The sequence below is a fragment of the Triplophysa rosa genome, linkage group LG22 (genome assembly GCF_024868665.1).
Source record: "Triplophysa rosa linkage group LG22, Trosa_1v2, whole genome shotgun sequence".
Classification (NCBI taxonomy): domain Eukaryota; kingdom Metazoa; phylum Chordata; class Actinopteri; order Cypriniformes; family Nemacheilidae; genus Triplophysa; species Triplophysa rosa.
This window is the reverse complement of record NC_079911.1, coordinates 9,192,422-9,219,838: the sequence shown is the minus strand read 5'-3', so window position 1 is coordinate 9,219,838 and position 27,417 is coordinate 9,192,422. Positions and strand designations below refer to the sequence as shown.

At 41.5% G+C, this 27,417-nt stretch overlaps 1 protein-coding gene across 1 annotated transcript in view; it reads left to right on the top strand.

Moving 5' to 3' along the window:
* Positions 1 to 7,604, top strand: part of pcdh1a (protocadherin 1a) — a 76,561-nt gene extending 68,957 nt beyond the window's left edge. Inside the window, exon 5 of the mRNA XM_057321093.1 lies at positions 3,811 to 7,604. Within this exon, the coding sequence (XP_057177076.1) occupies positions 3,811 to 4,184 (374 nt within the window). The 3' untranslated portion in view covers positions 4,185 to 7,604. The remainder of the gene's footprint in view (positions 1 to 3,810) is intronic.
* The last annotated feature ends 19,813 nt before the right edge of the window (positions 7,605 to 27,417 follow it).

The following is a 27,417-nucleotide window of genomic DNA, read 5'->3' as shown; positions in this document are numbered from 1 at the left end:
TTCTCTGATGCAAGAACACTGCAAACCCGTACCTCACGTGTCTTAAAAAATGAAAGACGGCCAGGTTCTGTATGCTAAAGTGGTCATGGGAAAGCGCCGTTAGCGAGCGGTTTACCTTTTTTCACGCTCTTTCATCTTTCCCTTTTTCTTGTTTTCCTTTGGTCTCCTTTTTAGGTTGTGTGCTGTGATTAAGGCTGGAAACTTGGATGGTTTCGAGCTTTTGTTGTGTGGAGGGAAAACCAATCACTGTACAAACCAGTGCCGACACAAACAGACAAGCACACACATACACAACCAACCACAGTACAAGTGTATGTGTGTTGTGACTTTGAGGGGGAATAGCACCTGCAACATATTTGATTACAGTAATGTGACCTATCTATGAGCGAATATAATGTCTAATATGTAGTAGCAGAATATAATAATGAAAAAAATAATGTAGAGCATGACTCTGTCCATTGGGATTGGATTGCTTTGTGAAAAGTGGGGGTTGGTTGGATTGGTGAGATCAGATTAGCTTCAACACAAAGCCTTCAATGTTATGATGTCATTTCTTCACAGCTTAATATGACAACTGGTACCACGGACAGCAGCCCACCTACCCAATGTTGCTATAGTTTAGGGCTGTCACGATAAAACGACAATAAATATCACGTGATTTATGCACAGCTTTTGAGTGAAGTACAGGAAAATGCTGCTGCATCCAAAAGCCAGAGGGCGCTCTCGTGCGGAAACTCCAAATACGCACTGCAGAAGAAGACCATAACACGTTCAAGAATGTAGGAAATGCCTAAGGACATCTTTTTATCACTGTTACTCAAGCCTCATCAGGTATTTTTATGATAATAAAGTATATTTATAATGATCATGTTTGACGGGTGTTGCTTTTTCAAATGCACATTATAAGCGGCTCAAACTCCCACTGCTTTTAGATCGAGCAGCATTTCCTACTGATCCCAGAGCCGTGCTTCACGGACAAGCTACGCATTAAAAAAAATATTGACACATTGCATATCGCAGCCAGCTCGATTACAATAGGATTTAGTGGTATCGCGATAAATTATTGTGCAGCCCTACTAGTTTCAAATGCAACTTTCACACGTGTCTTAAGGCTAGTTCACACGTGTCTTAAGGCTAGTTCACACCGCCTTACCACACACCAGTTTGTTCAGTTGTAGGGTCAGTGTGAACGTCCATTGTTTTCCAACAAACCAAACAGCCAACTTTACAATGAAATGTTGCCATTTGTTGTTGATTTAACACTCTCTATGCCTGATCCTAAATTCAGGCTTTCTCTATCAGGTTTTCACTCTGTCTACGGGTTACACGAACGCCATTTCAATTTCTAATCTGATGATTACCAATTATTCTGTAATTGTAAGAAAATGAGAAGGAATGAGATTTCAGTAATGGGTAATAAATGTAAAAACTGTTTTCACACCTGCCTACTTGCACTTACTCTGTAGAGCAACAGTACCACACACACACACCACTCAAACTGTGTCATTTCTTACACGCACACACTTGCTGCCGGTTCTACGCATGCCGTATTCCTCAAGCACAAACATACTGTACACCCATTATACCTTTAACGCACACATCCTCAATTACACCCTCAGTTCCCCATGCGCTTTTTCTCCCACACACTCCATCCCTCACACACACACACAGGATCGCAGGACTCTAGTGTGTTTGTTTCAGAGGGGAGAGTTGATCTATTCCTCTCTGTAAGATATAAAGCATTCCTCCCAGTCCAGTAAACGCCCTCTTTTAAACTACTGTACACCTCTTTGATGTATGGGCCACGTCGGATCATGTTTATTGGGAGTTTTTTGAGGCATGTGTTAGCGCGCTTTGCTCTCTGCGGCGAGAGAACGCAGAACCGTCGTTATGTTGTGCCTGTGGAGCCTTACAGAGCTTGTTTAATGAGTGCATTAAAACTGCATGGATGTTGAAGGCCAGTGAAGGTGCGTCCCCTGGGCCCCGGCATCTGCCTCAGGGCTGCCATCTGTAGATCTCTCGCACATTTAAGGGTCTCCACTACTTTTCTCTTCATTTTCTCTGTCTCTGGAAGATTCATCGGTTTGATGCTGTGGAGAGAATTGAAAGTGGAGAGAGAAGGAGTATGGAGGTGGTGTATAGATGCATGAGGGCAAAAAAATGGTGGGGTTATTTTAGCTAAAGCTTAGATTATGAATGTCAATTAGTTTATGTACGACTAATGCCTTTTTACTGTTTATAGTCTTCGTGATGTTTTAATCTAATGTAGTACAGTAGTATGTACAGTGGTGGCATGAAGTGATCTGCAACTTGGGACAACTGACGTCTTTACCCTTTATTTAATCATTTTAATTAATATTAATGCTTTACAATTACATCACCAATTTTGTTTTGTTCCTTTTTCATTATTTGTTTGTTTATTACTATATAAGATTCATTTATTTTAGTTTTAGTTTATTTATTATTTTTTTCTGTTAATAATTTTAGTGCCTCAACTTAAACCTATTTCAGTTTATTCTTGAGGCAACATTTCTAATCTTTATTTTAAGCCCAATCATTTATTTTATTTCAATAAACAGACATGTTTTAATAGTTTTAGTTTTAGTAAGCTATAATAACCTTGCCTGATACAGGTCGCTTTTGTACCATACCCCTCATATTTGGATAGTATAATCTAATCTGAGGGAGCGTTAAAAGCAAATTTTGTACAAATATGCCCCTCCCCCCCACACACGTCTAAGATGTTAGCAACAACCACAAAACAAATGCTCAGTAAAACATTTAAAATATCAAAGTCATGCAACATTTCGCCATTCCATTTACACACGAAACAAAATGCAAATCCCTGCTCAGCCACTGGATAGGCTTCCCCTGTAATGGATACATCACTGCCGCAAGCTACTTTATAAAGTGGTTGGGACAAAATCGGCCATGGGACATTTGCCTACCCCACAATAGATAATGCCAGAGCACAAGGGTTGTGTTTACTAATGGGAGAGTGCACGTGGTAGGTGGATTACAGAAGTGTGTGTTAATGTAGCCTCTCGATGTTGCTTTGTTGGAATGAGGTCACTGGGTCTCGGCCCTATTTAATTAATTAGGGAACAGTGGAATGGAAAATGGATAGCAATCAGACGCTCACTAATTTCAGACCTGCCAATCAATAAGCCTTAGTGCTGGATTTTCCTTCGGGGACCATTGGTAGGTCTCATTTAGTGCTGAATGTAGGATACTGGAAGCAGACGTGCCTGTATGTGTAGGATGTCTGTATAAATATTCAATACATGTATATCGAGAGCCCAAGGGGCATAAATGCAATAACAAGTGAAATACACGCTCAGCCTTTTGGCACCAGTCCTCCGGTGTGCATGTGGGAATGCAAACGATTGTTGCACCGCACCTTTCAACCTCGCTGCTACTCAGCACATAGCAACCACATATCAACATCTGTAGATCGAAACGTGTACAAACCATTTCAATTCACATCGACTGATAGATCAAACCAGAAGATTCTGACCTACGGTGGCCACCAAAGAAATCCCAGTATGCACTGCATAACAACAGCGCTTTGCGTAGCAACAGCTGTCTCTCACATAGCAACCACACCCCGGTGCATGGCAACCACCGGCAGCTCTTTGTGTATTCCCTGTTAGTTGCTTGTGTTTGATGCTAGATGAACTTCAGTGTCTCTCTGACTCTTTCAGTAGAGGTGCACTCAAGTGTAACAAAACAAGTTTTGATTTGCTGTTCTTTAATTTCAATTACTGCCGTCATTAAAGACCTGTTTTGTGTTTGTTTGCCCCCTGACAGATATCCGCTCACTACCTGACGTTGCCATGACAGGAAACTGCAGTGAGGAGTGCAGCGAGCTGGGTCACTCAGATGCCTGTTGGATGCCCGGTCAGCCTTCACCCATCCGCAAGACCCGCAACCCCCCCAAACTGTCTACGTTTGTGCCTTATCAGGAGAGGGGGAGCCTGGGGCGCCTGGCCAATGGGGGTGTGAGGCTTGGGGGAGAGGAGAACAGGCCACGCCTCCCACCTTCCCGCAGTGCCTACTCCAGTAGTGACCACATGCCCAGTGACCACGCCCCACTGGAAGAGGTGCCTCTGAGCGTGACGTCAGAGTTCCCGCCCACCAGTCAAACCTCGAATCACACCTCGAAAAGGGAGATATACCTGTGAGATAACCACACCCACCATCTTCGATGCACATCAGAAGTTACAGAGACACGGTTAAGAAAGAGATTTGTGAAACCTGAACCTGCGACAGGATGAAATATCAACTCGATAGTGGAAAATACACTATTGGTCATTGAAAACGTGTTGAAGAGTGATTTATTTATCTTATTTATTTATTCATCCATTCACTCATACCTCTATTTATTATACTTATCTTTTTGTTTTGCTGTTGTTTTTTCTAAACCATGTTTTTACATACCATCACAAACGATCAACGAATACTTTGATGTGACTAACTGATTTTAAGCTTTGCAAGCCTGCAAAATGTCGATGGGTTCAATAGATTACATTTGGGAAGTGCCGTGGGCAGAATAAATTGCTGTACAGGGTCATGAGCCACATACAAAGTGTCTGACACCCTTAACCTGATCCTGTCCTCAGAGGGGAGCAGTCTTAATACCTGTAAAACGCTGTAAATACATTTGTATGGTGTATATATGAATATACTATCAGGCTTGAGTTGAAAAGAAACAAAAAAGGCACATCTAAACCAGCCTGAAAACAGAGTTTATGTTAGAACTGCTGCTTTTGACGGTCAGAAGGTGTGTGATGGTTAGATGGGAAGGTGAATTTAACTGAACTGGACTGGAAGACTTTCATATGGACCAGTGCTCACCGTTCTCATCTTGACCCTGGACCCTCACCTGCTATGTCCATATGTGTACTGCACTATAGTGTATAGTTTGTGTGTGTGTGTGGGGGCGTGTATTAGGTGCGGGTGGGCGGGTGGTGGATTTAACAGTGATTAACACACTATGACAGAGCTTAACATATGCCAGTGTGTGTGCGCTTGTGCGTCAGGGGACCTTCTGTCACAAAAAGTAACGTGAGCGGCTTCTGGAGCATTAACACGCTTTCAACAGATGCGAAGGCGCGCGTGTGCGTTCGTGTCATGCAGCAGAACTTGTGTTTTTTGGCACTGTGAATCTTCCCTTCCTCCTGAACTCCCACAGTGTAGTGCACTCGCTGTCTGGCACTCGCAGAGATGCCTACAGCTAACACGGTAAGAGGAAGATCATCTGGCTCCCCTCAGATCATCAGCACCGTTTCGTTAAGCGTACGCTGTGACAGCACTTAACTACACAATTGCGACTGAGAGTACACAGACATGCCTTGCCTCCATCAAATGGATTCATTTTCTCACCATCACAATCATGGTTTTGTTCGTTTATGTTGTTTTTTACTCTTCTTTTTTAAGGGAAATATGTGTGTGCTATTTTGACTTTGTTTGAAGAACAAATGTATTAATGCCTTAAAAACAGTTGTATATAACAATCACAATGGACAAATTAGACTGATAATCCTGTCTTGTCTCTCGCATGTCAATTGTGCATGTTTTTTTGCCACAATCAAAAAAGTACAAATGTTACAAAAGATTACATCTGCACACCACGTTTGGCCTATTTTCTGCATTTTTTACATAAATGTTCTGTCCTCCATCAATTAAGTATAACTTTGATCGGTTTTAACGAAACGTTTTTCTTTGACACTGTGCTGACTATCTAGTAGACACTATTTAGCTGTGTCTCCCTCCATATTTTAGAGTCCCTTTTACGGGACAGTTTTGACAATGACTGTCTGATGGACATTTTCATTACCTCTGCATCACAACGCATCGGCTCGATATCTCTACTTTTCCCGCACCTGAAACCACTCGTATTCTAGTGCTTGGATACTAAGTGAGTGTTTGTGTCTGCGGGGGGATGGAACGGGGGTTGCGATGGGCATTTCCTTAATTAAGGTGAGTAATGAGTGTGGTGCAGTTGGCATATGTGAACACTCCGGCCCCTAAAGGAAGCACAGATCATGGAAAAGATCCCGGAAGACGGCGGAAAAAAGCTGCGATTTTTTAGCGAGTGGCATTTTTCACTGCGCTTACCATTGTGACTGCCTTGGGCACCTCTCGCGAAACAATTAAGGCCGAAACATATGGAAATTACTGGACATAGCCATGGTTAAATAAGGCGAATGATTATCCCGCCCCAAGGAAAGAAGGCACATTATGCTGTTTTCAAAGCCATTTAGTGACTCTGATACAAAAAATCCAGCGAGAGTCATGATCCAGCGTAATTAGCCCGGCTCAACTCCCCTCACCCCCCGCAACTGCGCACAGCATAACTCTGCCTAGGCAAAAGCGTGAGATTGCTGACCTGGACTTAACACAGCTAAAAGACAGAGATGACCACAAACCTCTAGCACTTAAATGCTTTCATCTATTCAAACAGGCTTTGACCATGCCTCGCTCTGATGCCAGCCTGAGTCAGGTAGTCTAAATTGCTGGTTTTGACTCCTCTGACTTTGTTTTGGATTTCTGAGTCTGGCTATTTTATTCATAGGGATTTCAAATGCTAGACTCCTCTGAGTTCTCTGCCCAAAATACTAGTTTTGTTTGCTGGGCCCGTCAGAGGACAGAATGAGAAATGTCCACTTCTCGTGGTTGTGTTTTTACACTGGTGTTTAGATGTGTGCTCTTTTTGCTGTTAGATGTCTCTAGCTGGATGTGACGAGACCGTAATGAACGAGGGAGTCTTTTCTTTGTCCTTAGAACGAGGCGTTTCTGCATAGAATATCAAAAACTGGTGTTTGTGGTAAACATCTCTTTAAAAGAGTTTTGTACATAGCTCTCCACATCCCCTCCGTGCGTGGTGTCAAGCAGGCGACGAGTTGAGCATGATTCCAAAGATAATTGGTAGAAGCCGTTTACTGTTCTTGCTGAGATGTTAGTGCGGGTTCAGAAACCTTTCCTTAGAACAAAACAGACGTTCACTGCACAAACCCATCTTCACCATTCAACCCAAACTAAAGACAGCTGCCTTGAAAGTATGTCTTTTGCAGGAGAGTTCAAAACTTGTTATCCTTAATTGTTGGTTATATTTATATAGGACTAAAATGCTTGTGATGATCTGTTTTTGTACAGTTTTATGTACATGCAAGTGAAGCTTTTTAAATCTTACAACAAAAGCCGATGGCATATAAAAATCGTAAAGTGTTTATTGAGATGTGCACATCTTGCCTTGGATGGATCGATCTTTTGCTGAGTCAGTGTGAATGTGGCCGTCGTATGCCTGCACCGTAGTCATTCACTGGCTCCTGTCACAGAGGGCTTTATCAGATTTTATGTTTATCGTGAACAGTGGATTGTCCGATCCGACTTGTTTGTTTGATTCCCATGTGTTTTGTTTCGTTCTGTTTCCGCATGTTGAAAACAAACTCCTTGTAATAAGTCCTTGCAAAGTTTGTAATAAAACGAGTGAAGGAAAAAACAAAAGAAATACATTTGCTTGGTGAGTTATTGTTTAAGAATGAATTTAGGGACTGTGATATCTCCATGGCGCTTTTTCATTAATAAAGCAAAATGTTCTAACAAAGATATAAGGCACTTGGTCTTTTTCTCTCACATACACTCAGAATCTATTTGCATGGGTAAACAGAAAAAGAGGAAAAGGTTATGGTTTCTGACGTGAACTTAATAGAACAGAATACCAAATGTGAACCACGGATATGTAATGTGCAGCTCTCATTTTACAAAGTAAACTGTTTAGAAAAGCTGTCCATCAAAGTGAATGGGAGAAAGGTCCACGAATCTCCAGTCTTGGAAACCTAATCCTTTACAAGCGTTCAAGAAGCTAAAAGGCCACGCCAAAGACCTCCCAATACTCGACAGCGCAATAAGACAAAGCCGTAAAGATGATTGCGCTGAGATGAAAGCCAATAAATCAATCCGGCTTTCATTCGGTCTGCTCTCTTTATAGATATGCTATGGCGTAATTCTTGCACTTCGGAAATGATAGCTTTCAAAAGATAAAAATAAATGGATATGTGAGGCAGCGAACAAACGCTGAAAAGCGAGTGATATAAACAGGTTATAAGGAATATCAAACATACAGGATGAAAAGTGAGGTAAATACTCAGAGCAAGTGTGTGGGTAAACAGAATAATATGAGATATACATATTACTCTCTCTGATCAGGAAAGTGAGCCAGACGCAGTTGAGGAGGCGAGTATTGGCTGGTAAAGCAGGCTGACTTTAGAGGGCAAACTGCCCCCTAATGGTCACCAGGAGAACTACATAATACACCCAACGTCTGGGAGAAGGATTAGCGTTTAATACCGGATACTCAACAGTCAGGTTTAATGAATCAGATAGCCTTCATATTTGCTGCTGTTCTTCAGTTTCTTGTTGACATCACCTACAGAGCCAGCTTTCCCGACAACAGCAGATGAAACGAGTAAAGCTGTGTGAATAATAATTGAGATCAGGAAGATAGTGGTTCTAGACCACGCAGAAGCACATTTTACAGACAGGGAGGCTCGTGGCATCTTATTTAAGCGAGGCTGCGATGGGAGGACCCACTGAGTTTTTTCCATTAATCTCTTTCTAATGGATAGGTTTTCGCTTCGCCTCGCGCTCTGCGGGCTGAGCTTTAAAGCAGCTGTTTTTGTGGTGTTTTGTTTGCCGTGTGGCATTTGTTTCTTGTTGCGGAGGGAGCCTCAGCAGAGAGGCTCTTTCTTCAAGATGAAACTACCCCCTCGGCTACTGCCTACTGTTGATCTGCCGTTGCCATGGAAACCTGGCCCCTCTCTCTTTCTGTCCCTCACCCACGCTCTTTCCTGCTCGCTTCGTTAAGCGCGGTGCTGCCAGCAATTAGAAGTAAAGCCAGCGGCGGGGACGGATGCCTCTCAAACATACTCTCCAATTAAACACTGTCAAATAACGCCGTTTCTCGAACCGCCAGCCGTCCCCTCCTATCGTATAATGACGATGCGCTCCTGAAAACATTCGCTCCTCTGAAAGGAGGATGGTGCACTTTTGTCTGTATAAATAAACAGACGTGAAGATCGATGGGTACACGGATTCTTGTCGTAGGGCCTTTTCCGGCAGCGACGGTAATGATCCTAAAGGCATCGTGTTTTTCCTGTAGTTGCGAGGCGCTAGAAAGTGGATTATTTTTTCATTCTGCCGAAAATGCATGGAGCTGCGAGCCTTAAAAAGGTTTTTAGCACAGTATTGATTGCACATTTTTCAGGAAAGTGAGGTGTTTTACAGATTGTAGGCACTTAAGACACATAGAAAATTGCTGGACTAAAGCCTTCTCATATTCAGCTATTTGTACTGCTGTCCTACATATCGACTCTCATACACTATAGACGTAATTGGTGCATTAAAATCAATGGTGCAATTTAAACAGCATCATCATTAAAAAGGTTTATGTGCAAAGTCAATAAGCACAGTGCGGCCCGGGCGGCTAATGCAACGTCACGCTTAAAAATGTTTGTCTTATGAACACACGCACCCACACTTGCACAATTACACACATTAAACTCTTTATATCTTCATTTTTGTTTGTGCTGGGGAGGGATACAGTCCTTTGCCGCCCAATAGTATCTGTGAAACGTCTCTTTGTCTCATTTAACACCCGATTATCTCCCTCCTGAACTCAATCTTCCAATCATCTATGATCCCAAAACCGCCGCCATCCATCAACCCTGACAAACACGCGCACATACTGAACACGACTACCGTACGCAATGCCTCGTGGCGGTCTTTTCTCGAACGCTTCCTCTTCACCTGTTCAGTGGGCCTAAACGCTCTTCCCTGCAGTCACTTGGCCCTCAGGAGCCTTCTCCTGTATGTTCAAGTGGAAAATCACTTTTTGAATAACTATTTGCTCCTCACGCTCATTCACTGCCTCATCTGAGGCATTCAGCTTGATAGAAACACCCAATAGCTCATGACTGGTAGAGAGCGCGAGTCATACAGTAGTGTATCATAACCATAAGATTCAAATTTGTCAAGTAGTCCAACAGGAACAAATGTCTGAAATATTTTATTTATTTTACCTGTATTTGTGTGTTTGGCGGGTTATAAAGGATTACTGAAATCACAAAGACGTGCCGGAGAGTGTTGAATCAGCTGCACCGTGACAAAGCTTAACACTTCCCAGCCCACCCCAAGCGCCGCACTCATCCAGGGACTCGATCTTCTAATCCAAAAAACATGACACTTTAACGTTAATCTAATTTGCAGCAAGTCTCTGTCTAAATGGAATTAAAGTTCGTTTCAAGCCACCGTGCACAATGTCATGTCTGAATCACCTGTTGTATTGTTATCAATATTTATATTCTTGATTTCCAGGTTTCCTGTGCAGTAATAGATCAGTGCGTTCTGAATCAACTGAAATTACAATTCAAACTTTATTTTGGAATACAGTATATAAACAATAGAAATAATTCACACGGGAAATGAGCATTATGTTATATAAAAAGTGATGGCCTACATATGGTGTGTAGTGAAAAAATACATACTGAGCAAATCAGTTAAAAATATTTGGTATTTGAATTTGACAAATGTGTACCAGGTTGTTGAATAATACCATCAAACATACAATACCAAACCTCTAAAGCCTAATAAATGCTTACATAAAACAAATAGAATATGCATTTGTACTGCTTTCACCACTTAAGTAATAATCTGACTAAACATTATGGTTAATTGTCCAATTATAGTTACTCACTATATTCAAAAGGAACACAAAGCGATAAAATGGCTTTTATCAGTATTTCATGATTTTTATCTCATATCCTTTCACAAAGTGCAATTACAAACCCTGGTTATGGTGAGAGTGGGACTGTTAGATAATAGAACCAGTCATCTATTAGTCATTGCAGTTGTGCTTTGTCAAACTATTCATGGTTCACGGTTTGTAAGAGGCCTCAGAAAATTTTAAATTTACCGACACCAGCTGTGGGGCAATTTTGTGTCATTAGGACTGGCGAAATGTATCACCTGTCATCATTTTGAGCAAATCCTGGAATGGTTTTGATGCACCAGTAATGATGGAAATCTACAGAACATCAAATGTCCACAAATCTTTTTAAAACATGGTCGTGCAAACACAATTTTCAGCACAATTTGAAAAAAGTGCTAATCCATAAAGTTTACAGTTTTACTCACCCCATGATGTGGCCTGGATGGATGTGATGGAAGGAGACAACTGGGACCTGTGAAGAGAGTGATCCCCTAAAACGCATGTTTACACTGCTGGATGTACAGGAGCTTATCGTTTTGTCCCAAGCTACATGAATTCCACTGGCGGCCCTGTATGCAGTCCTGTTATTTTGTATTTCACCCCAGTTTATGAACATGATGATGTGACACCTATGGTTTCTTTCTGGAAAAAAATGTAAAGCAAATTAGAGTTCAACACACTAAACTGAGATTAAATGACTATAAACACTTAATTTGTGGTAAAAATATATTTTAATTACTCTGCCATTTAGACAGATTAGAGAATGTAAAAGCTCTATTTTATTCAAATGTTAAATACTTGCACACATGTTGTGACATATTTCATATTTAGATGGTAAAATGTAAGGATGTGTTTGTGTACAGGTGTTAATTAATGTGAACGAAACAAATTTTGTTTTATCTTTATGGCAGATCATTACCCTGCTCAAAGGGATAGTTCACCTAAAAATGAAAATTCCGTCATCATTTACTCACCCTCTTGTCATTTCAAACCTGCATGAATTTTTTTCTTCCGCATAACACAAAAGAAGATATTTTGAAGAAAGTTGGCAACCGAACAGCACCGTCACCCATTCACTTCTATTGTATGGACACAAACCCATTGCAAGTGAAAGGGTGCCAGTTAACAACAATCTCCAAAACTACATTCTTTTGCGTTCTGCGAAAGAAAGTCATACAGGTTTGAAATGACAAGAGGATGAGTAAATAGTGACACAATTTTCATTTTTTGTCAATTTTTGGTCAAATATAAAAGAGATGACTTTTCTATTGACCTTTTTTTAGAGAGACGTGTTTTGTAACTTTTCTTTATACGGTATGTATTAGGTCCAGCCAGGTAGTACACTTTCTTTTTTCAACTTAAACTTAGAAGGAAAGTTGGAATCAAAGGAAAATAAAGCTTCTTAAATCAAGAGAAGGTTCAACATTCTCCCGTGAGAAACCCACTAAGGAACCTTAGATAAAGTATAAAGAAACAGATGCTCAAGCAGTAGATGGTAAAGGAAAGAAAACAGAGAGCAGAGAAAATATGGATGTTTTGTTGTAAACACAAGGGGTGCAATTAAACATCATGCGTACAGATGCTCTGAACGATTTCGTCGAAGGCCATGCAGAGTCGGTACGAAACATATTGCTAATGGTAGAAAAAGGCAGTTTATTTTAAAGGGAGATCAGTTGAGAGGTGAATCCACAGCGTTTCAACATTTCTACATATTTGTCTTTAGCTTTGCAAGTGTGCTCCTATTATTTTGACAGCGTTTTGTGAACTGTTATATCTACATGGGAACACTGCTTGCATTTATTGTTGAGCTTTGTCAGATATTGTTACACACCCGAATGAGTCCTACAGGCACGGTGAGCTATAGTGTTTCTTTTGCCTCCAAGGCTGCGGAGGCAGCTCTCCTGCACTTTCTTGATGGCTTTGTAAAGACAGTTGGGGTACAGTTGGAAAACACTGCGTTTTGTTGAGAAATGTTGTAGCTGCTGGGGAAAGCAGAACCGGTAGTTCCCAGAGAACAGGAGACAGGCTACATGATGGAGTGGAGAAGGGGGCTCTCATTTAGAAGATGAATACTGACAGGCGGTCTCCCGGTGGACTTGCTCCTTCTGTCCGATTTGAAACCGAAAGGAGAAGCGCTCCTGATTAAACACACACCTGGGCAGCAGAGTGGCATCAGCTGATCTCAGCCATGGGAGCCTCTGATCAACCCCACGCGCTCATTTTCTGCTCTTTCAATCCTTCCGTATGAAAGTATAATTGCTCTGCTGTCGAACTAAGTCTGCTTCTATATTTTATCCGAGCAGGGAACGGTCTCACCTGTTTGCCGACTGCAGAGGTTGGATGCATGGGATTAGAGAGAAACTCGAGTGCGTCTCTGTGGATAATGCAAAACATTTTACTGCGCCAGTACAACCCTGAAATGTCTGGTTTCTGAAGTGTTTTTCTTTCATCCAACGCAACTCGAACCAGCAAGTGTCTTGGCCTTACTATAGTGAAAGAAAAACAGCAAAATACATTAAAGCTTTAATGACAAGCACAGCCACTAATGACAGGCACCTCTCAGTGTCGCTCACCACCTCGGAAAAAAGCGCACACCTCCTTCTCGCTCGAGCTCTGATCTTGTAGTCTCATTAAAGCTCCGACTTTTTTCTCGCTCCCCTATGAATACAACTTTCTTTCGCAATCGATTCCCTTCTAATTAAAGCCACCCTTTCTTTGTGTCCGTCATCTAATTAAAAGACTCCCATTCACTTTTCTATATGTCGATCCACTTAGCTGCCCGTACAAAAAATCTCAACTTTTCTCGCTCCTCAAACTTTCAGCCTCTACTGCTCTCCTCTGAAGACAATTCGTTCGTCCTTCCTGCTCTCATGTCCGCTGTAAATTGGACTGAGAGTTGTTGGTAATTGAAGATCATTGTCTCCCTCCTCAGGCAGTGAGGCTTCTCCATAGCCCTAACAATAAACCTCTCTCTCTCTGCATCCAGCCAATTTCAGCCTATCCACTTTTGTAGCATCCCAGACTGGATCTTCTAAAGCCATGTGGAATTGGTGGCTCCATCTCAAACTCCAAGTGCTGAGTCACTTCTTTCGTTTTTTTTTCCCCTCTGTCCACAGTGCTGGGCCGACATCCCAGAGGAGAAGTACTCTCCCAGTTCACGAACACACAGACCTGACTGTTTTTCTGAGAAAACATACACACACAGCTAGACCTAGCTGTCCAATTACGATAGTGCAGATTGCGCCTCAAAACAATAACACATTGAATTCAAAATAATAGAGAGTCTCAACGCCATTATTCGGTGCATGATGTGTTTTTGAAGAAACGGTTGAGGAAAACTTTGAATAGGCTCAGTGAAAAGAAAATAAAGCATATGTTTTGGGTGCCACATGCTGTCACATTTCTCTCTTCCACTCTCCATAAATTTGTTCTTTTGTTGCCAGGAGACAGAAAGTCTTTTGTTCTGGGGAGGAAAAGTGGGGGAAAAGTGAAGCTTGATAACCTCTCAACTGATCTCTCAGAGATTTCCTGATGGAATGGAGAATATTCTCCAGAGGATATGTTGACTTTATAAAGAGTCTTAAAAGTGTGGAAATGAGCTCCTCTTTCTGAGTAACACTAATCATTTAATGTAGCCTAAAAGTACTTCATTGTCGGAGAAAAGCTCAAATGTCAAACATAGTTTAAATTTATTTCTTTTTTCCTTACAGCAGAACTGACATGTTTCAGTTTTATAATGAGTGCTTCCTTCACACTTGACTAAACTTGTATTTCCTTTTTTTGTTTTAGTAGAGCTCTCTCTCTCTCCCTCCCTCCGTCATCACCATAACGTTACATGTTTCTGAAGTAAACCAAGAGGTCAGGTTTATAAGATTTAGTCTGCTAATTATAATGAATAAAAAAGATAGGCTGCACCAAATTATTCAGGATCTACTGTTTGCTTTGGTATCATTTTGTCCAAAAGTATTAGCACATACGTTGTGAGAGAGAACAAGATAATACAAGAGCTAGTTAAAATGTTTCCGTGTGTAAGCAGCTTTCACATTTTTCTCTCTCCCTACCTTTTTTCCTCAGGATGGGGGTTTAATCTCTTCATGGTAAGGTGACTTTAATGGCCTGTTGTGGTTTAGGCTGTTTTGTGGCGGTTACGGGGTGTTTCTTCGCGATCTCTTTGCAGAAGCCCGGGAAGCGCGTGACAAATCTCTGCGCTCACGCGCGCGCGCCACTGCGACACACTCGCGCGATAGGACCCCTCATGCAAAGCAATGTTTCGGGCTGTTTCAAATGAGATTCATATCGTGTGCGAACACTTTCTTACAGCGCCTGGAGAAAATGGTCCAGTTCTTCCCAGCGGCTTTATAAAGAGGTGATCTTGAGGGAAAAAATGCACTTAAGCCAGGGATTTGGGGATGAGATGAATTCATCATTTTATAGGGCTGCATAAATGAAAGGCTTTCTGAGAGATAACCTGCTCGTATATTTTCGGCTATAAAATCCGCATCTAAAAGTGAATTATGAGAGTCAATTACGCTCCGTACTGCAAATACAGAGACACAATCTCAATCATCCCACGACCAGATCAAATGTTTAAGGATGTCATCGTTATAATATGTGCCCGTAATAGTTTTACAAGGAGTAATTTGGAAATTACTATAGTACTATAATTACTATGCTATATATTGATATAACGAGGGATTCATATCAAATCTTTAACCTGTTGCTGAGGTTCAGAGGAGTTACCGGTTCTGAGTCAATTGAAATCATTTATAGGGGCATTCATTTTTGGTTTGGTTTAATTTGTTGAAAAATGAATTTGTTGGTTTGTTGACTGATATCGTCGTCATCTTAGACGCTAAGGGGCGTGGCTATAGTATCAAACAAGCAAAGTTTCAATTAAAGGCGCAGTTTTTGATTTACAGCAGACACTAGCGTTGTATTATAGATTTGCAAGGAATCGCTCAGTCCAAACACGACGGTGGCCGCCCACCATAGTACAAAAAGATGTCGTTCTCATGTTGACGCAGGGAAGTGATCATGCGGGCATTAGAAAGACTGTAGAAAGAGCGATGTCTTATTTATTACATAAAATAAAAGGTTGTGGATTTTAAGTATAAAAAGAAGGCTAAACGTCAGGCAGGAGCTAGGACCTGCGCTAATATTATAAAGTCTTTTCAGCAGAGATGCGTTAGGACCAGCCGTACTAAGGCTTTTATCGAGATATATATCTATGGAGATACTTTCCAGCAGAGAGTCGTTGGAGAGAAAGATCGTCTTAAAATCACCCCCGAGGAGGTTGCTTTGATTCGGATAAGTATGTGAGTACCGTTTGTTTTTCTGTTTGTTAGAACCAAGATATGTTGTTGTTTTTGTTCTAATATTAGCTGTGTGACGGAGCAGTTTTGAGCGTCATAGTTTATCTGGAATCGCTTTAATATTGTACTCGTCCAGATACTGGAGAGAGAGCGCCTTGGTGCTAAAACTGTAGAGAGCGCGTTTCACTATCTTTCTCAATGATGAATAAACTTACGTTTAATCCGCGGGTCACATGCATTTCTGTCAATAGATCCTCCTAAAATCTCAATATTGTTCCTTTAAAATACCATTATAAACCATTAGCTTTTCCATTAAAACCATTCCTTTATGTTTTGGTCATTTTCCCATAGGATTTGATGGCGTTTTATTGGCTCCCATCTGCCAGATAACATCTCACCAACAGAATCCGTCACATACCAGTAGACACAATTATCATTTCCACTAAAACCAACACAGTTCCCATTATTGACCACTTCAGAAAACGTAAGCAACGCTGATCCAGCGCTGTTCCAGAAGAACTTCCTGTTTCAGTTTTTTAACACTGCACAAAAAATTGAACAAAATACATCCAACAAAACATTTATAACCGAATTGAAATGTTAAACCAATATCTCTTAGATTTAATAATGCATGTAAGATTTAAAAATAAAATAAATAAAAATGAAACCAGAAGTGCTTCTTGACCAGTGTTTACATCTTACGAAATTGTATATAACCATTAAATCCATAAACTTTTCTAGTGTTTTGGGCAGGGTTCTATTGTTTCTTCAGCAGGGTACTCAATAATTCATGTAGGCCTATTTCACATGTGAATATTTTCCAATAATGGAAGTTACTGAGAGAAGATGAGTGGTATTCAAGCTAGTCTTATGATTTCAACAGTTCAGCCCCCATAATGCAACCTGCTCCGCAACTGATGGTACTGTAATCTTTTGTGGTAAACATTTTATAACGAGGGGAAAATACAGAGTGCAACTTTAAGTATCACCTTAGACTCAGATGGTTCTTTTAGTTTTTACACAACTGAAAATATAAATGAAACAATTGTTGACAACAAAACAGCGTTATGAAACACATTTAGAAATTCTTGGTTCTTTGCCACAGTTGCTTTTGATTTGCTTTCTGGGTTTACAGACATGAAATCTCTGACTTTAGACTTTGCAGGATCAGATTTTGATATCTTGGCAAATCTGAGCACAGTCAGTGACACTGATGTTGAGATCTTTGATAAAACTCAAGACGAGACATATACAATATGTAAAATTACTGTTTTTTTTCTCCGAAGACAAATCGGAGACACAATGTCTAATAGCTCTCCATTTAAACCTCTGGCTGTCTAGAAGGAACAATTGGGATATTAAAAAGATTTTTCTTACAGACAGTCCTTACAGGCTTTATACAATTAGAGCCGCAGTGGACTTTCCTTGGTGCCCCCACACAACCCTTCTGCCCCCCCTCCACTCATTTGTACATCATTATTTGCTAAGGGCTAGGTTCATTCCACCCCCTCCCTGTGGTTTACACCAAAAATAATTGGAAGAAAACTCGCACAGATCAGCTTGTGTGGATGTAATTGTCCACTCACCCTGGTCTGTGCTCCCAGCCTGTGAGAAACCTGAACACATTGCCTTGCCTGCACTAATTCAAAATAATATATGATCATCTTATAGGCCGGTTTAAATGAATACTTTTCATGTTTAAATTAAACATTACGTTTGACCTATTCCCCTCTTTCTCATCGGTCATCCTTATCTCTCTCTAGTACAGCAGATATAAACACGTCTCCCCCTTGAAACCGAGAGCCCATTTGTCTATGCTGTGTGTGCACACTGCCCCGTCTATTCTCATAGGCAAAGCCACAAAGACAAGGAAATACAAAGCGAATCTGCAGGTTTGAAAACGAGAAATGAGGTCATAAAGCAAGTCACCGTCATCCTTGCCGCATTATCTGACAGCGGCGGCAAAAAAAGCTTAATTTCACGTGGAGCATGTTTGTGCTTTTGCAGGGCGCTGCTGTGATTCGCTGAGGGCATGAGACGAGAGCGGAGAACTGGGAATAAACCGAGCAGGATGTCGTCTGTCACAGAAAGCCGGCAAGGTGACAGACAGCCACCCGTGGCACTTTATTATCAGTGGGTGTAGTTATGAAAATTATAGCTGTGCTTCAAACAAATGGGGCATAATTCATGTCAAACTGCTTCCCGAGTTAAAAAATCATATTTTATAGATGGCGAATTGTTTACTGATTGTCGACAAAGATGTTTTGTTTTGACAGTTCGGGAATGATACAGTGCGCAGACCTCTTTTCTCTGCTTTTAAGATGACTTGTGTTGTCGGACATCAGTCTTCATTAGATATGGAGGATGTTGAAAGCATGGAGTACGCGTGGGCTTCTGATGTATGGATGAACTGACCTCCTCGGTGGCCGGCGGATTGATAACACAACGAAGTGAAGAAAAGAACGTATTTCTTTTTAATTAGATAAAAGAGTGAAGTGAGGAGACGGAAAGCAATTTTCTCTAAAAAGCACACACGTGTGCACAGGCTGGCAGGCTTATGACAGATCATATTGTATCCTTGAAATGCCATCACAGGGAATATTATTCTAGTTGGAGACCATACTGAATCCGGTATGTTGCGGGGGCTAAATGCAGCGGCTAAATTTGTTCACTCTGCAGTGGGTCGATGAACATTTAGATCCAGTGAGTTCATTTTATATTCGTGATTGCACAGGAGTTCCCGGCTCTGTGTAATGTGACTGTGGTGTTGGCAGGCCGTTCTAATGCGATTGTGTATGCGGCGTGGAGCGGGCCGTCTAATGCGGTTGTGCGCTGACTGGGCCGCAGCCAGTAAAGAGATGTTGCAGTGGGGAAGTCTTGCAGCACCATAATGTATTTACTCTGTAATTTGTGTCTCAGTGAGAGGCCATATATCCTGTTTAAGAGTGACACCTCCCCTCCCTGCGGTCCACTGTAGCCCTGCCGCTTTGACGGAGACCTCAGCGCGCCGCACTGATGGATGAGCACGTCAAAGCCGCTCCTGCCGCAACACACACACTTTTGTTGGCATTCAGACTTGAATGTACCAAATCACAAAGTACAAAGACTGCTTTAGTGTCACACGCGTATGGACACGTACACGCACGCATGCACGCAAAAAGCACATATGGACTGCTCATTGCAACTGCTTGAGCATTTCTGCATGTAAATTTTGTTTATTGTGCTCGTGACAGAGTGTCAAACACATGTTGCATGTATTGAGGAGCCCAGCAGGTCTCCGTCACCATGGTAACAGATGTGCATGACTGAAAGGATTCCACTCACCCTCTATAAGACACAGGAGATAACATGAGTTTATAGCTTTGAAGTAATATACACATTCTCCAGTTCAGTGTCCCTCAAGCCGGGTGTGGGAGGACTTGAAGCAGTACGCGGTTTGGATGCGTCCCTTAAACCAGGTGCACGCTGTGCGTTTTTGCCGCCTCAGATAAATTTGGGGGATTGTCAAAATGTCAGGAAAAAATCAGCGGTGTTGAATTGTATACCGTGACGTGCTGACAACAGTCAATAAAATGCCTTTACAATTAATCTTGGAGTTTAGATATCATCATCACCTGCTCATATGACGGCCTTCTAATGAAGATCCAATAGGAACATAGTTATTGATGATACAGGTGTGTGTGTAAGAAAGAAAGTAACAGAGAGATCTAGAAAGTCATTTGGATAAAATTTTGATACCAGCTTTTATGGTATGCAACCTAGATAATCTTGTTCTTTAGAGCCCCCCTCACGGTATAATTGTTCTAACTAAATTTACAATCATACAACCATCAATTGACGGTCCATGACCTCTTTTGCCCAATCACAACTTACTTCAGACGGCTTGGTTTTTTAGGGTTTGTTTGGGTTCATTTTAACTGCGTAAATAAGGATGTCAGAAGGATGTCACATAAACACTCAGTCAACGCTTTTAGTTGTGATCAAATTACCATTTGAAAGTAAAGTAGGCCTAATATGTACATCTCACAGTCGGACATAAAAGCAGTTGATGTTGTATAGTCTGTCTTGGGTGTTATCTAAGATCTCACCGAGGTCGGATGTACAATTTGACAAGAAACATTATTAAAGGGTGGAATGAAATTGTACTGTTTACACTCAGCTTTATTTGACACGGCAGTCATGGATCAGTCTACTAATGAGCTAGCAGAGGAATCAATAGTGTTAGATAAGGGAGACGTTCAAAACGTGCAGTGTTGGGGTTTGGATTTCTCAGGATTGAGAAACACAGCTCTGATTTACAGAACCTTCCCATGATAATTTCAATGATCCTTGGATAAATGCATTGAGTTCTTGGAATGATCCACAGATTATATAAAGATGTACGTTGAATTATGTGTATTATTGCAGTCATCCTTTTTCATCAACAGAAGAATTCATTTAGAAATTTGTTTGTCTATTTTATATAACAGCAGAGGTACACAGTACTTATCTATTTACTCTGAAGTGCATTTTGAAGTATTTGATTTACTTTGGAAAAATTTGAATTCACTGCATTATGAAGCATATATCATACTTTTACTCCTCGAACATTTCACACCAGTTGATTTTTTTACCCATAAGTATATACAAAAAATCTAAAGTAAGTAATTAGTGTTCCTGGAGCTCAGTTGGTTGAGAACTAGTATGGCTTTAATTCCACAAAACTGGCAAAATGTTACATATTGGACGTTACATTGAATAAAAACATACCAGTATACCAAGTTTTAAAATTAAAACATAAATTTGTTATTTTTGGTGTGGTGGTGTGCTTTTCCCTAAATTAAGCCGTTGCTTTTAGTTTTTCATGGTGTAGATTTTTTATCAAATGCATAATTCTTTATCAAATGTTCTAAGATTTTTGAGTGATTTAAGTTTCTAAATACTTTTTGGGGCCACTGTATGTCTGAATTATGTATGTGTCCTTAAGCAAGTTCACTTGCAATCTTTGCTGAGGATACATAAGCACACAATTTTCTCAATTGGATAAACTAGTGAACCAATCTAATACATTTACAAAACAAGAGCTACATCCATTCCACAATTAAAGAAATATGAAACTCGTTGAGTACAAATGTCAGGCTCTGATAAAATTGTATCATCACTTAAACATTCATCATGTCCATGTCTGTACATGATTTATGCTTGTGGGTCATGAGTTCTTTGTAATTGAAGTGCCAAAAAGACGGAGGTGACAGCTCTCACCACAGGAGAGAAAACTCCCGGGGCCCTTCGAAGAACCTCATTTGTGAAGCCTAGACCATTCCTGTGCGAGACACAGAACAGTACATAAATAGTCTCTACGAGAAAGCCTTCAACATCTCATGTTCCTTTCCCAAATGTCTCCTATGTCTGATAACAGCATGTGTAAAGCGGATCTGTGCAGATCTTAAGATAGCAGTGGCACGCAACACCTCCTGGTGCAGAACATCTCCTTATGCAGTCCTAACCTGCTGCCGGGAGCAGAAGGCAAAAAGTTATTCTGTTAAAATGCAGTACGATCAGCACACAAGGTGTCTCTTTTTGGGAAGGAAATCGATGAGTCCTGCTCAACACAAGTCTCTGGTGGAAAGTGGGACAGCTAAGCTGACTCAAGATTGATCACAAGATGTTTGCTGAATGGCCCATCATCTAGCTGAGGTATGAGTTTATGTGCGTGTTCCCGTGCTTGTTTATGTACCACAGAGGAAAAGCATACGCTCTCCAGGTCCACAACCAGGTAATTAAGTTAGGGTCATTGCTGATAACGTATTTGAAGATCTTTTATTTACGTCTACAGTGGCAGAGGCATCGTGGGTCAAAGCTGATAAGATCCAAATGGACACGGAGACGTACATTATAAATGTCTAAGCACAGAACTAAAAGGCTCTCTTAAAAACTCCCCCAACCTCATTTAATTAAAATGGCCGGCCGATAAAAAATGCTTACACACTATTTCAGTCACTTAGAGCTCATGAAATATTTCCCAGCGTGCGCAGAGGCACAGACGAAATGAGAGTGATGGCAAACTTATGGGCAGCCAGCGCTTTCGCTTTAGACAGTTTGTCACAGGACACATCTCTGCACACAAAAATGCTCTTGACTGGAGGATGGGATCTCAAATTCACTGTTATTTTAATAGAGAGAAAGTTTAGGCCTAGAGAACAGAGCATATTTCTTTCAGGGGTTTGCAAGGCACTAGTGTCTGTAAAATTTGTTTTAAAAATTGTCAAGTGCTTTAAAAAAACATTATCAACGAACCAATCCAATAGTCCAGAACCAGTTCATCCATATTTTCATCCATCCATCTGCCGATTAATTCAGCAGAAGTATCTATAATTGTTTATAAAACAGTTAGTTACAGTCCTTCATTCTGGTCTACGCAGGGGCATAAATCCTGGGGGATTTACGCCGGTTATCCAGCCGGCCATCCACCCGGTGTCCAGTCCGGTGACTCAGCCGGCGTTCCAGCCAGTGATCCAGCCGGCGCCCTTTCCTGTCCAGCCAGTGATCCAGTCGGCACCCTGTTCTGTCCAGCTGGTGGTCCAGCCGGCGTTCCAGCCGGTGCCCTGTCCTGTCCAGCTGGCTATCCAGCCGGCGCCCTGTCCATCCAGCCGGTGACTCAGCCGGCACCCAGCCCTGCTCTCAATTCGGCACCCGGCCCTGCCAGCACGCCAGCCGGCAGTCAAGCCTTCCATGTCCCCCTGGACTCCGCGCTCTCGAGCTCCTCCCCTAGGACTAAGACTGTTCCCCCTTGTCCTAGCCCCTCTGGACTTCCACCTGTGAACTCTTGTTTTGCCCAATTCCCCCTCCCATGTTTGTTATTTTTATTGTCCCACCCTAATCCGTTTGTTGTTATTGCCTGTTTGCCCCTAGTCATGTTTACTATGTGTGTTTGGTTATTGTCTGTTACCCAGTCGGTCTTGTCACGTTAGTCTACCCCTTGGTGAACACCTGGGGTGTTCATTAAGGGGGGGCTTCTGTCATGATTCTGTCCCATCATGTCATGTCTTTCTTGGTCTTGTGGCAGAATCATGGCAAAGCCTTAGGTTTTATGTGGAGAGAGGCGTTTTGGCCCTGTAGGCCTTCCATATACTCTCTCTCTCTCTCTCTCTCTGGTCTTGTCTCTGTTCCCGCCCTCTCGTTCATCGTTTAGCTCTCCATTAGTGTTTCATCCCCTACACCTGTTCCCTTGTTAATTATCCTCTGTCTGTCCCCCTATATAATATCCTCGTGTCTATTGTCCTGTGCTTGTTTGAGTGTCTGCCCTGTCTTTGCCAAGCCGTGACTGTTCGGATCAAGTGGATTTTCCTTACCTTGTGGAAATCTTGTTTCCCCAGTACTGTCTGTAGTGTGAGTATTAGTTTTGACCCTGTCCTTATGTTTTGCCCCCACGTGGGAAGTCTTTGTTTTGAGTTTATATATTCTGGTTTTGCTCCTTGTTCGCTCCCCTTCGTGGGTTTTTTTGGTTAATTATTAAAGTCATGTTTGTTACCCCTTCACTGCTGCCTGCGCTGCGACTCCATGACAAAAAGTAATAACTAAGTGGGTAGGGGACCAAAACATCAACATTTTGGGTCCATGGCCAGGAAACTCCCCAGACCTTAATCCCATTGAGAACTTGTGGTCAATCCTCAAGAGGCGGGTGGACAAATAAAAACCTGCAAATTCCAAGCATTGATTATGCAAGAATGGGCTGCCATCGGTGAGGATGTGGCCCAGAAGTTGATTGACAGCATGCCTGGGCGAATTGCAGAGGTCTTGAAAAAGAAGGGTCAACACTGCAAATATTGAGTCTTTGCATAAACTTAATGTAATTGTCAATAAAAGCCTTTGACACTTATGAAATTCTTGTAATTATACTTCAGTATACCATAGTAACATCTGACAAAAATATATAAAAATCACTCAAGCAGTAGACTTTGTGAAAATTAATATTTGTGTCATTCTCAAAACTTTTGGCCACGACTGTACATCTATGCACATAGTTTGTTGTCGGAGGCAGTGCACTATAGGACATCATAAATCACTAAATAAATCAGGATACATTTTAAAAAGTGTTTAAAAAGTGACTCATTCTTAACATGTAGTATCATGGGTAGTGTGTTTTTATACTCGTTTCCTGTCTTGACAACAGAGACAAAAAAAATGTAAATGTTAACAGCTTTATTAGGCGTTCACTTGTATTACATTAAGTGGCAGTTCAGTTCAGTTATAATATGACTGCAAGTGTGCATGATAATCCTATGAACCTAATGCATATTGTCGCTTTGACGTAGTAAGTGCAATTTTGACTGTATTATTTGTGTCCCCTCTAAAAATTGCTTTTGAGAAATTTTATGTTTATTGTCCCTACTGTTAAATGAGATTTACGCCCCTGGCTGTACGAAACTGTGCCTTCACACCAGGGGCGGACTTACCATTAGGCAAAGGTAGGCAATCGCCTGGGGCCCCGAGCTACCAGGGGTCCCCAATAAGAAGGGGTGGACTTAACCAAAAAGCCATGTCAGCAGCCACGTAGAGCCCCAAGTAATCATCAAAATAGTCGGGATATCCCTGTAAACGTTTTACGTTATTACATCTGTACGAAGGCACTCCCCTCATTATAGATTAGAGTGGACCATTCCATTAGCACCGTATATGCACGAGACGAGTTCAACACCAGCTGGAGAAAGTTAACGCAGCGGCGGAATTAGTAGAACTGCCAATAGCGAGAATGTCATTGTGTGGTACATTAGCTGAAAACGAAGTAAAAGTCACAGGGAAATAAAACAACAAAGAACGCAGCTACACCAGCGGAGAGGAAAAAAGACGATTTACAAAAGATTGTTGCCAAAGTCTCTACTTTTCCCCACACAAACTCCACCGCTGCTCCTACAGCAGTAGCGTATCTGTCACGAAATTGGCAGAAGAACCCAAGCGCAGGCAGGCAGTGAAGGGGTTAACAGATATTTATTTTTAAACAAAACACAAAACCGAACAAAAACACCCACAATGGGGGAAAACAGAACTAAGAACTATAAATAAAACAAAAGACTTCCCACGAGGGGGCAAAATGAAAACAAGACAAATAAACTAAACTCAAAGACACGACCAAACGTCTTAAATCATAAAAGGCACAAAACTCACAAAACACGAACAGGCAAGGAACAGGAACATGGGTAAGCACACTAACACTAACACTAACACTAACACTAACACAATCAGCACAACGCAGTACACGCAATACAAGAGCACAGGACAAAGAAACAAGAGGGTATATATAGGGAAGACAAACGAGGGATAACGACATGGGGCAGGTGTGGGACATTAAACACTCAGGGAAAGATAACGAGGAAACGAGAGGAATGGGGTCAATGACAAGACACTGGAGAGAACGTATATTATTGTCAAACGGACAATAATATGTTTCTCTCCACACATAACCAAAGACTTTGTCATGGCTCTGCTACAGGACCAAGAAAGACATGACTAAGGAAGCAGAGCCATGACAGTATCTCTCTCCCGCCAGACACAGCATTCTCCCGGCCACGAGCAATGATAATGTGCCGGTGAGTATTTCTCCATAAACACGACAATACAGTTATAATGACTGAAGACCAAAACATCTGTCAAACAAAGAGCGCTGTGCGCCTGGTAGGAGAGGGCCGGTAGAAAGGTTGTTTGACTATGCTGCGCAGACCGATGGGCACATAAAGACATAATATAATAACGTCAGTACAGTGCTAACGATTCATACTGTACGCACTAGTACAGATATTTGGTCACATTTAAATGCATGAAAGGTCGTTAACCACAAAAAAACACGGCTCGTTGAATCAGTGTTATTCTGTAAACAGCAAGTTTGCCAGTATGAACGCACATTGCGATCAGAACGACTCACAAACAAATGACTCCTTTGAACCAATTCGTTTACACAGAATGTAAGTGATCAGTGAATCGTTCAAAGCTCAGTGAACTACAAGAGAACGTAGGGTGTGAATGAGCTTTGCTCATTTAGTTAGACTGGTTACTTATGGGCTAAAAAGTCTTATAAAAAAGGCTTTTATTAAAATTTTCAACTTTTCTGTTTGACTTGAATAAATGTAATGCTTTACATAACTTATTAGTTTTCATTTCATCAATTTTTTTTAGAACTTTAATATGTGTTTTGTTAAGACACTTATCCCATGTTTTTCATTTGGGAATTCATTATTATATATATTTTTAACTAGTCACTATCTGTGTTTATTAAGCTTAGTTTTCCCCTGTCACTTTGACTGGGGGTGAAAAGTTGTGTGCTTTGAGGAGGAAGAAAAATAAGGGTTGCAGTAAAGTAAAATGGTGCATAGTTGGGGCCCCCATACATGGATTTGCCTAGGGCCCCCAAATCACTAAATCCGCCCCTGCTTCACACGCCCAGCGCACTTCGCATTCGCGCATTTGCATACTGCCCTTAACGTCTGGTAAATTTGCCTCTCCAATATTTTGCTCTGTTTTTAAGGGTGGGCCGCATAGAAGACTTGGAAGTAAACGCCCACTGCTATGATTGGATAGCAGCTTGCGTAGTTGACTTAGTTGGAGCATTCTGTGAATTTGGTTAGACACGTAACGTGATTTTACTCAAATTTACGGACTTATTTCCCGGATGTGATGGCAAGGCTTTGCGTATAGTTTGTATAGCCTATTATGGTGTTTAGTGATATATGACCATACATGTCAACATTTAAGACCCGCGAACCGGACAGAAGATCACCGCGATCGCGGGTCTCAAATGTTATAGTTTTCATGATAAATAAACAAACGGTAGACTCCTGGCCAAAACAACAGTGTTGGCAGATATGGATATTTGATAAATAATATCAAAACACTTCAAAACAGCGGATAAAACCTTGAAAAATGATATATGAGCTCGCCAAATCACAGAGATACCGATTACAATTATTACAAATAACTAGAGGTCCCTAGGTAATACTATCAGGGCATATCATGCAATCTCTAACAAAGCAATAGTGACGCATAGTACAAATATGTTTTACTCACATAAGATTACTGCGCCATTCCTATAGGATCCAATATTGACGGCACAGCACTGCTTTTTAATTTTAGTCTCTCTGCAAAACCAAGCGTCGACCTGTGACTTGTTCAAGGAATCCGCGTTGAAATGAAGCGAACAAATGCTCAATGTTTTCCCCACGTGAGCTGGAACGTCTTTAAAAATGAACTTCAACCATGCATTCCTACTGTCCGGGGGGGGGGGCGCTCGAGGGCGCGGAGTCCGGGGAGACCTGGCAGTGGCCGGGGCAGGCTTGGCTGCTGGCCGGACACGGTTAGGGACCG